We start from the raw sequence: 12,090 nt of genomic DNA on the forward strand, positions 1-12,090 counted from the left end.
CAGGTGTTCTCTCACCTGATCTCTCTCTAGTACCTTATACCAGGGCTGTAAATTATGTTAAATTCAAGACCAGAGCTAATGTGGGTTTTCACACTGTAGATGGAAGGTAAATATCTGATGAATGAGATGAGCCGCCTCAAAAATGTCATTTTCTTCTGCTTCTAGAATAAAAGTCAGCCTCATGTGGCCTCCGAGATCTACTACACTTAACCACATCCAATTTCACTTGCCCTCCCCTTACCCCCACCCACTACCTTGAAGGCTAGTTTAGACAATGATTCACAGTTTTTGCCCGGGGCCACTTGTATTCTCCCATCTCCATTCCAGGAAATCCTCTCCTGGCTCCTAAAACTAGGACTCATCCAAGTTTATAGGCTCTGAGAGGCATGGTGGTGGCAAGCTGCTGCCTCCCGCTAAGGACTCCCGCCACCCCAATCAGCCCTAAGCGGGCACAGCTGGCCCTTCTCTGCCTTGCTGGAGAAGCCTTAGGGGATGGTTGAACCCTGGAATTTCCCCGTAGTCTTAAACCGCGCCTGTTGAAGACAGCAGATGAGTGGGTCCTCATGCTGGACTGGACAGAGCACTGCGAAATGAGACCATGCAGGCTGGACGTCAAGAAGGAGCTGGGTGAGGGCCAAGCAAGCCAGTCATCAGCGGGGCAGGCTAAGAGATGCGAAGGAAGGGGTGGAGAGCTGGGGCTGGGTGTGCTTCCTGCCCGGGGATCTGGCGACCCGCCCCTACTCCCGCCCTGGCGGCCAGGCGGGTGCTGGACGGCCCCTCCTGCCTCGGCCAGCCGCCCAATCAGCAGGCGCCCCCTCCCAGCCCGCCCCCTCCCCCTCTGGTGACAGAAAGTCGGCCCAGCAGATGAGGAAGTGGCCGGCAGGCGGCCCTGGGGACTTCTCTCCGGCCCTGATCCCTCCGAACCCTCCACTGCTACCCGCCTGGTTCCCACTGGTGAGTGTGGACCTTTCATGGCTCCCCATGTGCCAGCGCCCCCTACCTGGCTGGCCGGGCTAGCCCTGCCCTGCCCGCCCTGCCCTGCCCTGCCCAGGCTGTGGGCGAGGCTGTTCTTGGGGCGAGTGGGTGGGAGGTCCCAGCTACTGGGGCTGGGCCAGCCCAGCATGCTCCCTCCCCCGACACCTTGGCCCCTGACCCCCATTTACTCACACCTAGTTCTTTTCCAGTACCTCTTGGCCTTGCCCACTTTACCCCCTCCTCTCCCTTTTCCTTCCTTCCATTTGCTGGTGCCCTTTTTCATTTCCATCCATCTTAAAGGAACTGCCCGTGTTCCACCGCGGGGGACACACCCGGGTTTCCCTCAAGCTTAGGGAAATACCTTGCCCAGAAGTCTGACTCCCTCCTGTCCTCCAGGGTTCCTGTGTGCTACCGGTGTCTGTGGTGATGAGGGGGGAGTGAACTGGAGGAGGTGGTTGAGGGAGATAAGAACTGGCAAGCTCACATGTGTCAGAGAGGAACTGTGTGTGAGAGAGAGCACATGCCTCACTCCAACATAAGCCACCAACAAAAGTGTGACTGTGTGTGCAGAAATGATTAGTGTCCCACACCAAGAGCTCAGGATGAAGGAGCGAGGTGAGAGTGAGGCAGTGTGCCCTCACCCTTCCATGTGTGCGTGCCTGGTGAAGACTGAGTGCCGCTGTCCCTGCCAGGTGTGAGGTTCAGGAGCCTGGCTCGTCATAGTCCAGTTGGGAGGCTTGTTTTGGTGGGGTGGTAAGTAAGATATGCATGGGCTGTCTGTGGGTGTGTGCTAGCCCCTGGTATAGTGTGTATGGTCAGGGGTGGTTGAGAACTGTGTGAGGCAAGTGTGAGGGTGCAGATGTGAACGTTCGAGTTTGAGCCCTGAGAACGGGTGATGGAGGGCACCTGGAGCACTTCCAGTGTTGGGCAATTGCCTGATCCCTCTGGGAGGGAGTCCTAGGCTTTCCTAGATCTAGGCTGTTTCTGTATCCCTGTGAGCCTTCCTCTGACATTCATTCCTTCCGACTTTGAGGAGGTGGCCTAGCCCATGAGGATCCCTCCCAGAGGAGGGAGGATTCCTGAGACCTCCTCCACTCTCCCACCTCCTCACATACCACTGGTGTCCTTACCCCTCCCTGGAAGGGAAGGGTGATGCCCATTCTGAAGTAGGACAAACTGAGAATTCATGGCTGGTTTGGGAGAGAATGCTGGGTGTGGATTTTTAGCAATTCCTCTGGCCAAAGTCCTGGCTAGAAGTTTCTAGAGAACCTACACCAGCTTATCTGCTTATCTAAGTGGGGAGTCTGGGGGCTTTTCTTGCCTTTCTCAATTCTGGTGGGTCCTGCTCCTCTAGGCATTGACCTGTGGCCTGGACCCACCCTCCACCCCATGCCCAATGTAGCGGGGGCGGGCAGAGGGCGGGGCTGCTGCAAGATCTAGTCAGACAGGTGGAGCCGCCAGGGCAGGAGTCTCAAAGAGCCAGGCTCCTGGAGTGGAAGGGAGAGAGGAGAGAGCACTCACTGGAAGGCAGGAGGAGGCTGGAGGTGAGAAGGCCCGGAAGGCAGAGGGGCACCTTGGGAAACTTGCATTTAGCAAAGGGGAGGTGGAATGCCAGGTATGTTCAGGTACTGGGACAGAAAAGACCGTGGAGGTGGGAGTCCTGGCAGGGGACAGAGTCTTGAGAAGGAACCAGGACTTTACTTGGGAGAAGGGGGAGTAAGAGGAGAGGCTGAAGGGAGAGTCACTGGAGAGGAGTGACTTCTCACAGCCGGGGACATGGGGTGACTGCTTGCCAGGAAGGGTAATGAGATTCACTGGGAAGATGAGCTGTGCTGAGGATAAAGACTCCAGAAGGTCTTATTACCGGGAATCAGAGTTTCCCCGCAAAGAGGAAGGGAGGGAGCCCGGAAGGGAAACTCAGGAGTGGAGAGGAGTGGAAGGTGTGGAGAGGAAGGGTGGGACAGCTCTCTCCAGACAGGCAGGATGCTTGGGGAGCAGATGCTCCATCCAGACTGTCTTTTCTCCCAGTAGATCCCCAGCTCCCTGTGGTTGGGCTTTGTGCATGCTAAGAAGTGCTCTACCACTGAGCTATTATATTCAGTCCTATCTTTTACCAGGGAGGCATCAGAGTTGTTTGATTCTGTATCTTGTCTCTGTGGGCCAAGTGTGGGATAGGGGCATGCAGTGATCCCTATTTGATGCCCACTCTCCATCTCTCCTCAGTCTTTAGCCAGGATGGAGGCTGTTACGAACTTGTATCAGGAATTGATGAAGCATGCAGGTAAGCTGCCATCGATAGCCACGCCTTCCCAACTTCCCTGGGACCCCAGGTTCTAGGACTATGTCCTAATAAAGTCTTTATAAACTACTTTACCTTTTTGTGACCTGATCTCATGGCTAGACCTAGAAAGGCATCTTGAACCCTGTGACCCTAACTCCTTTGACCTCCTATTCACAGATCCCCGGATCCAGAACTACCCTCTGATGGGGTCACCCTTGTTAATAACATCCATCCTTCTGACCTATGTGTACTTTGTCCTCTCACTTGGGCCTCGAATCATGGCTAATCGGAAGCCCTTCCAACTTCGTGGCTTCATGATTGTCTACAATTTCTCACTGGTGACACTCTCCCTCTACATTGTCTATGAGGTAGGCTGGGGTGCTTAGGCTGTAATTTCTGTCTGCAGGGTAAGGGTTACAGCATAGGGCATGGGACAGTAGTATGGCATGTCTACTTTCCAGAGGTTCATTTAGAGAAGGGGAGAGGAGAAATCTGCTCTCATCCACATTCTTTTTCTTAGTTCCTAATGTCTGGTTGGCTGAGTACCTACACCTGGCGCTGTGACCCTGTAGACTTTTCCAATAGTCCCGAGGCACTTCGGGTAAGTAGGGCCTTAGGGTAAGTCATAAGCAACCTAGATAAGGGAGCAGCAGGTCTGGGTACTGTGTAAAAAGTATTAAGACTGATCTAACTTTTCACAGATGGTTCGAGTGGCCTGGCTCTTCATGCTTTCCAAGGTCATTGAGCTGATGGACACTGTGAGTAGTTACAGATATTAGAACTTGGGGTAGAAAGGAAGACAGCAGCACTCAACCTTTCCTCTACTCTTCTCTCAGGTAATATTTATTCTCCGGAAGAAAGATGGGCAGGTGACCTTTCTACATGTCTTCCATCACTCAGTGCTTCCCTGGAGCTGGTGGTGGGGGATAAAGATTGCTCCAGGTGAGGAGTCTAGGCCATTGGAGAGGAGGGTGGCCCCTGGAAGCAGAGGCTCATCTCCTGACCCTGTTTTCTTTCCATCTTAGGAGGAATGGGCTCTTTCCATGCCATGATAAATTCTTCTGTACATGTTGTCATGTACCTGTACTATGGACTGTCTGCCCTCGGCCCTGTGGCTCAGCCCTACCTTTGGTGGAAAAAACATATGACAGCCATCCAGCTGGTGAGGGGCCTGGTGGGCCTAAAACCAAACCCCCCATACTCCTGAGCTTTTATCCAACTAGTCTCACCCCATTCTTCCCCAAAGCCATTCTTTTTACTCTCCTCCTTCCCAAACCTGTTTCTGACCCTTGTCTTTTTTTTTTTTTTTTTTTTTTATCCCAGATCCAGTTTGTCCTGGTCTCACTGCACATCAGCCAATACTACTTCATGCCCAGCTGCAACTACCAGTACCCTCTCATTATCCACCTCATCTGGATGTATGGCACCATCTTCTTTGTGCTGTTCTCCAATTTCTGGTATCACTCTTACACTAAGGGAAAGCGGCTGCCTCGTGCTGTCCAGCAAAATGGAACTCCAGCTACCACCAAGGTCAAGGCCAACTGAGAAGAAGCATGGCCTAGATATTGCCCACCTAAGTGCCTCAGGACTGCACCTTGGGCAGCATCCACCAGTGTCCTCTCCACCTACACCTATGACCAGGGCTCATGTGGTCAGGACTGAGTAGGAGGACTGGCTCTCCCCTCCCCACAGCTGGTCTACAGGGACCACTGTTCCCATCCCTTCTCCCAGTCAGCTCCAGGGATGTGGCCTCACTGCTGTCTGCCACCAGAACTGGAGGCTGAAAGGGCTGGACACTTACTTCCCCCTCCCTGCCTTAAACTTGGGAGAGGAACACTCAGGGCTGGCCCCCACCAGGGTCTTGTGGCCTTTCTCCTCACACTGAAGAGGTCAGCAATAATCTGTCACAATGGACTCAGGCTCCCTTTTTCACTCCACACTGAAGCATGAGCTTCTAGGCCAAAGGTCAGGATGGGCAGCAGGCCTGGCAATACAGGCTGTGTACTCATTTGTGTCTTAATTAAAGTGACAGAGGAAACCACGGAGATTGTGTGTATGCGATTGTGTGTATGCATAAATGGAGGTGGGGCATACAGCTTATAGAAGGGATGATGGTATAAGCAGTAATTTTAGCTGCTGAGGGTTGCTGAAGCAGGAAGCTCACAAGTTCAAGGTTAGCCTAGACCCTGTCTCAAAATAAAAAAGAGGCTCAGTGGTAAGGTTCAATCCCCAGTACCGTAACAACAACACATTCCCACAGATTTCTAGCTCTAATTCGAGTAGGGGCAGCCCCTAGGAAGGATGCTTGGGACACAAGAAAGGGAAGATACAGCTTTATTAGAAAAATAATAATTAAAAAAACAAAACCAAAAAATGAAGAGGGGTCTGTTTTCAACGGATTCCTTGGTGGATAAGGCTACTTTTAGCTACACTGGCTTTCTCCCTCTCCTTACGAAGGGCAGGGTCCAACTCAAAGCAACGCCACAGCCGTAGAGTCTCATCAGCTGCTGCTGATGCCACTGTGGCCCCATCTGGACTCATGGTAAGACTCAGGACTCGGGCTGTGTGTCCTAGGGTAAGAGCAGTGCATGAGTAGAGACATACAGCCCTCTAATTTTGTTAGTCACCTTGAAATAAAATTTGAATACCATAAACACCCTCTTAAATAATTCTGTGGTTTTATTGTATTTATAAGGCTGTGCATTGTTTTAACTAGTACCACAGCATTCTAAGTCATACTTCCCATCCTCTCCAAAGCCACTAGCAAACCATCTCTCCATATTTACCTATTCTCATATTTCATATAAATAAAATCACACACTATGTAGCCTTTCTGCCTGGCTTGCCTTTGCCACCTACCTTTGAGCTCAGCCACCTTGGCCATGGTTGGGTACTTCCAAATAACCAGCTGGTTCTGGGCAAAGCCATGGCCTGAGATAAGCTCCTTATAGTGGGAAGACCAGAGGATGGAACACACCTGTGGAAAAAGTTGTCATGGCATGACACACAGCCTGGGCTACTCAGAACAGAGTCCATTCTAGTATTAGGAACCCTACCAGGTGCTACAGATTCAAACTTAATGGTTCATAGTCATTAATCAAGTCCCTTAAGACAAATACATCAATTTTATGGAAGACACATCTACCAGTAGGAAGTTCCATTAAGTTGTCTAAAAGTAACTCCAACTATTTGACTTCAGAGCCCATGCCTGCAGTGAAGGCTGAGTGTGAGGGAAATGAACAGAGGGGAAGCTGGAGTGTTTACAGCAAGGCACACACCAACAGCAAGAGCCTCAAATGTTCTAATGGATTTGGGTCATGTTGTAGGTTGTGGGAGTCACAGCTTTAGTAAGATATCACTCAGACTATGAAATACAGAGGGAAGACTGGAAGAGAATGGGAGCCTGGGCATGGTGGAGCACACTTATCTCAGCACTTGGAATGAATGCTGAAGCAGGAGGATCATCACTGTAAGTCTAAGGCCAACCAGGGCAAGACTGTCTCAGGGAAAAAAATAAATAAAAATAAAAAAATGATGAGACCCAGTGATGCGGGGACAGATATGAATGATATTTCAAGATAAAACAATTCTCTTGAGGAAGATGAACAATTTTAGGAGGTTCTAAGCAGGGTCTACCGTCCTGAAGCAATACAAGAGGAACAACAATACACTTCAGGAAGGCAAGGTGAAGTGACAAGCTTACTCTGGGACATATGGAGGAGGTGATGAGATAGGCCAAACTTGGAAAATGGTAACTGGAGAATGAGGGCCAGTTGGAAATCATCGGGTATAGGGATGGAATGGAAATGGTTGTTCAGAAAGGTCACATACAACACACCTGGAAACAGAGGTTGGAATTGGTTACTTAAAACATCAATCACCACAAAAACTACCTGGGAATGGGCATCCACAGCACTCAGACAGGCCCCAGAGCAGACGTTCCAAATTCGAATGTGTCGGTCACTAGTGCCTCCTCCTGTTGCCAGAATATTGGACTGCCAAGGACACCATGCAACAGCCTAGGTGGGAAGGACAAAGGCTGGGTCAAGAAGCTTTAAATGTCACAGTCTATCCCCACCATGTCATCTCCCCTTAGCAGTCCCTAGTTGACAGCTGAGGGTCTGGTCCTCAGCGACTTCAGCTCCAATGTGTTCTCACCTTGACAGCACCTTGATGTTGAGTGAATGTTTGCAGGGGAGCCCAGCCACCTTCTCCAGGACCACTCGGCCACACATTGACCACGTTATCATTGCCACCGCTTGCCAGGTGTCGTCCATCTGGGGCCCAGCGCAATCCACATACTTCCTGGCTATGGCCACTCAGTGTGGCTACATGGTGTTCTGCTACCCGAACATCATGGTGGTGGATGTGGCCAGATCTCGAACCACTGAGTGAAGGAAGGAGATTCAGCAGGAAGGAGGCAGCACAAAGTCAAGACAGAGACACTTCAGTTCTGGGTATGCCCTCAAAGGCAAGAAAGAGCTAGGCAGAAACCAGACTGCTACAGACTAGCAAAAAATCACTGACCTGGACAGAATATAGCTGTTCCAACTTAGAGAGCTTACTCGAGCAGAGTGACTGGTCATGTTCCGAAGCCGTTTCTGCTGCTGCACATCCCATAGCTGTAGAGGCATGAGCACAGGGTCAGAGGTTGGAGCTGGGCATCAACATCCTTCCAGCCGCGCTACCTCCTCCCTGGGGCAGATGACAACAGAACCACATTACAGGTACCAGTCTCACCTGCACTTCAGCGTTGCTGGTGCCCACAGCCAGGTAGTTGCCCTCTTTGATCCAGGCCACAGAGGATATGTAGTCCCCAGGCTGCTCCATTTGCAACAGCTGCAGGATGTCACCAGAACCAGCATTCCACAAATACACACTGTTGTCCAGTGCCACAGCCAGTACATTTCCAGAGCTCCAATCCACAAGGTTCAGGTCTGCCAAAGGCAGAAAGAAGGGGACATGAAGCCCTCTGTTGGACTGGCCCTTTCCCAGGCCATCTTTCTCCAGCCACAAAGACAATGTTGCACTTACAGTAGTCATTTCGGATTTCAGGGGCATCAAGTATCCTGTCTGGCAGGGAAGGGATATATCGGCAAGTCTTCCGGCTGGAGCCAGGCGTGGCTTTCTGACTGTAGAGTACTTTCAGTCTGTTCTGGTAGCCTGTGGCAACAGAGTGGGTCTAGACCTTGAAACTGATATCACCCTTGCCCTCGACTTTATGCAGGAAAAGCAGGCACATGTCTCCCGTAGGAGGGGCTGACACCAACCTTCTGGGGCATTCTGAGGTTTTCCACTGAGCCTGAGGATCTTGGCTTCCTCTACATCAAAACCGTTCAAGTTCAGAGCCCAGGCTTTCTGATGCTCCTGGCATAGAGAGGTGGTGGTGAGGCATATTGCTATTATTCAAGGGACACATAAGGTCTTGTGCTTTATGACCCCTGTGGAATCATACCTTCTTGGTGGGCGTCTCCCCGTCTTCCGGCTGGTTTTCCTTGCTTAAGAGGAAGCTGGCCACCTCCATTTGAGAAGCACTTCGATGGGGTATATAGCGGTCACCTCCAGGTTTGCTAGGGGTAGTCTGAACCTTGGAATTAGAATTGCCTGGGACAGGGAGAGAGAAGCCAGTCTGTCCAGGCTCCTGGAGGGAGCTTCAAGGTAGACTCTCTGGGATTCTATCTCCCTCTCCCGGCCCCCAACTCACCAGGAGTTCGGCCCGGGGTCCGGCCGGCGCTGTGAGATCTGTTGGCGGCCCGCATGGGCGAGGGGGCTGGGCCGGTGGCTTCCTTCGCTTTGCGCTGCCAGCGCGCAACGGGTGCATTGGGGATGGGAGCGTCCAGTTTAAGGAGAGAGTGCAAGTCGCTCTCGAACACGAACTGCGCCATGACAGCGTCTAAAGGGGCGAGAGGCGACCAAGCTCGGGAATGTGCCAGGCTTCTGGGCTCCGCCGGCCACGGCTCCCACCAGTCGGGCACCACCCGGTATACCCTGCCTTCCCAGGCACAAACCCCCGGCTCCTCACAGTTAGTCCGCGAGTCTGCCGAACGCCTCCTTTGCCGGACCAGCTAAAGGCACGCCAGGCTGTTATTCTTAAACTCTCCGCTGCGAGCAATCATTGGCTCCTTCAAAACCCAACCGTCTTAACCGTCGCCCTTGCCCATTGGTCGGTACGCTGGAAAGGGGCGAGTCTTCCGGGGGCAAGTCTCAGATCTCACGAGAGTGTAGCGGCCCAGCTTTTGGAGTAAAATCCCGATCCCACCTCCCGGAGCCCAAGTGCTTGCCCGGAGCGGAGCGCGGGGGTGGGGCCTTCACAGCCGGTCAGTCGTCGGCTTCCTGCCGTTTCTCCGGAGGGGACCGAGCAGTGGGGGATCTGAGAGCCTGATGAGTCACACAGAAGCCCGCGTGTGGATGGTACTTAGGTTATATACACAAGGGTAAACTCGACCCCGAGTGATTAGAGACCTGGGGCAGGTGGCAGTCTGAATGGGGAGGGCAGGAGCTTTGCAGCCCGCTAGCCAGGAACCCTGCTAGGAAGGAAGTTCGCGAGCGTGCGTGGGGCTTAACAAGGGTGTGTGTGTGTGTGTGTGTGTGTGTGTGTGTGTGTGTGTGTGTGTGTGTGTGTGTGTGTGTGTGTAGGGGGGTTAAAAAAAGATCAGGATTCGTGTGTGTTTGCTGGGGGGGGGGGGTTAAAAAAAAAGATCAGGATTCCCACCCTTTCTGTCTTGAAGATTAGGCTGCTCTTGGGGACATCCAGTGGCTGACTTTCATGGGGCTTTGGATTCTTGGTTTGCTTGCAACCTGCCAGTGAGTAACAACCATTTTGTTTGTTTGAGTGGAGGGTCTCACTACTCAATCCAGGCCTGGAACTCAAATCCCCTGGGTTTAAGGCATGTGCTGCCACACCTAGCTCAGAACCAGGTTATGTTGGTGGAAAAACTAAGGCCCAATGCAAGGAATTTGCCCAAGGTCATAAAAAGAAGTTGGCAAGAATCCAGGTCTTGGAGAGATGGCTCAGTGTGGCTAAGAGCTACTTGCTGCTCGTCCATAGGACCGGAATTTGTTTTGTCAGGCAGCACACAGGTGGCATATACTCATGCAGACACACACATGCATAAAAATAAAATCTTCTAATCGGGGAGGGAGGCTAGAGAGATGGCTTAGCTGATAAGAACACTGAATGCTCTTCCAGAGGATCCAGGTTTTGGTTTCCAGCACCCATGTGGCATCTATAACTCTAATCCCAAGGGAATCAACACCCTCTTCTGGCCCCCACCAGCACCAGGCATACAGGAGGTGCATAAACATACATGCAGGCAAAACAACTATGCACATTAAAAAAAAAAAGATGTCTTCAGTTCTTCATACCCATGCCATAGTACACCTCTTTCCTCCAGTAATAATAATAATAATAAAATACTTAAAAAAAAAAATCCAGTCCAGACAGTGGTGGAACACGCCTTTAATCCCAGCCCTTGGGGAGGCAGAGGCAGAGGCAGACAGATCTCTGTGAGTTGGAGGCTAGCATGGTCTATAGAGCTAGTTCCAGGACAGCCCGAGCTGTTATACAGAGAAACCCTGTCTCGAAAACCAACCAACCAAACAAACAAACACAAAATCCAGGATCCAAGTCTGACTCCCATTTAGTTCAGGGCTCTAATGAATTGAATGGATATGCTCAGAGGTAAAACAGTATTAATACAAATGAAATGTATGCCACTGATTGAGCTTCTGCTAACTATTGTATTAAAACAGTTTACATACATTTTTGGAAACCATGTTCTCATATAGCCCAGGCTGTCCTTGAACTCCTTGTTGCTGAGGATGACCTTGTGCTCCCATTTCCCACTCCGGCCAACCCCATGCAAGGTTTCTGTATAGCCTTGGCTGTCATGGAACTCACTCTAAACAAGGCTGGTATTAAATTCTGATTCCTCTGCCTCCAGAGTAGTGGGATTAAAGTCATGTGCCCCCACATCAGGCAAATTCACTTAACTCTTAAGGCAGATAAATCAACTGTCTTCATTTTACATAAAAAATTAGGTCAGAGGGTCAGGCATGGTGGCACATACCTTTTTACACGGTAATCCCAGCACTTGGAAGCAGAGGCAGGTGGTTCTCTGTAAGTTCCAGGGCAGGTAGGGCTAGGTAATAGACCTTATCTCCAAAAACAAACAAACAAACAAACAAAAAGGGAAATAAATTAGGTAAGAATGAGGTAAGAGATGTTAATAAAGACACCCCTTTGAATCCCAGCAACATGCTGCCTTAAGGAAGGAGTCAGAAAAGGCAGAGTTTGGCCCTTAGCCTAAGGTTACCCCGATGCTAGCAGAAGAATCATCAGCTGTTAGTCTAAACTCACTGTTCTTGTCTCTAGCTCTGAAGCACTTGTTTTTCTCCTTCTGATTACCATGGAAAACTAGAGATTTAATGCCCTAGAGTTCCAAGTGTTAAGTTTCCAAACCTCAAAAAATTGTAGAAAAGGTAGCCTAAACCGGGCATTGATGACGCTTGCCTTTAATCCCAGTACTCAGGAGGCAGAGGCAAGCAGATCTCATGAGTTGGAGGCCAGCCTGGTATACAGAGTGAATTCTAGGACAGTCAGTGCTACACAGAGAGCCTGTCTTGAAAAAGCCAAAACAAACAAACAAACAAAAAAAAACCCAAAACAACATCAAAAGACCATGAACCTTACAATTATGATATAAACTAGATGAGGGGAAAGATCTGGCCACTTGAGAAGCAAGCCATTGAAGATTCTGGGGAGAGGATAAGGGAAGTGAGTGCTTGCAGAAATTGAGGCAAACTGTGGAGTCTTCAAGCTCAGCTGTGAGCCA

The 12,090-nt window shown here is 50.7% G+C and overlaps 2 protein-coding genes across 3 annotated transcripts; one reads left to right on the forward strand and one right to left on the reverse strand.

The window, feature by feature from the left end:
- The first annotated feature begins 795 nt into the window (after positions 1–795).
- On the forward strand, positions 796–5,297 carry Elovl1 (ELOVL fatty acid elongase 1). Of its 2 annotated transcripts, none has more exons than XM_051188627.1 (8): positions 796–954; positions 3,199–3,256; positions 3,434–3,624; positions 3,777–3,857; positions 3,958–4,014; positions 4,093–4,198; positions 4,282–4,418; positions 4,580–5,297. In XM_051188627.1, exons 1-8 carry the CDS (start codon positions 865–867, stop codon positions 4,799–4,801), a joined length of 942 nt encoding a protein of 313 aa, XP_051044584.1. In that variant the 5' UTR covers positions 796–864; the 3' UTR covers positions 4,802–5,297. The 2 variants fall into 2 exon arrangements, with proteins under 2 accessions (XP_051044584.1, XP_051044585.1); XM_051188628.1 differs by lacking the exon at positions 796–954 and adding an exon at positions 2,018–2,519.
- Positions 5,298–5,602: 305 nt separating this feature from the next.
- Positions 5,603–9,438, reverse strand: Cdc20 (cell division cycle 20). Its single transcript, XM_051188626.1, has 11 exons — positions 9,279–9,438; positions 8,961–9,149; positions 8,712–8,860; positions 8,527–8,623; positions 8,291–8,419; positions 7,997–8,193; positions 7,784–7,878; positions 7,415–7,643; positions 7,150–7,275; positions 6,116–6,233; positions 5,603–5,826 (listed from the first exon to the last, which is right to left on the reverse strand). The coding sequence occupies exons 2-11, from the start codon at positions 9,139–9,141 to the stop codon at positions 5,648–5,650; spliced, it is 1,500 nt and encodes a 499-aa protein (XP_051044583.1). The 5' UTR covers positions 9,142–9,149; positions 9,279–9,438; the 3' UTR covers positions 5,603–5,647.
- Positions 9,439–12,090: the final 2,652 nt, after the last annotated feature.

Source organism: Phodopus roborovskii, unplaced genomic scaffold (genome assembly GCF_943737965.1).
Source record: "Phodopus roborovskii unplaced genomic scaffold, PHOROB, whole genome shotgun sequence".
Classification (NCBI taxonomy): domain Eukaryota; kingdom Metazoa; phylum Chordata; class Mammalia; order Rodentia; family Cricetidae; genus Phodopus; species Phodopus roborovskii.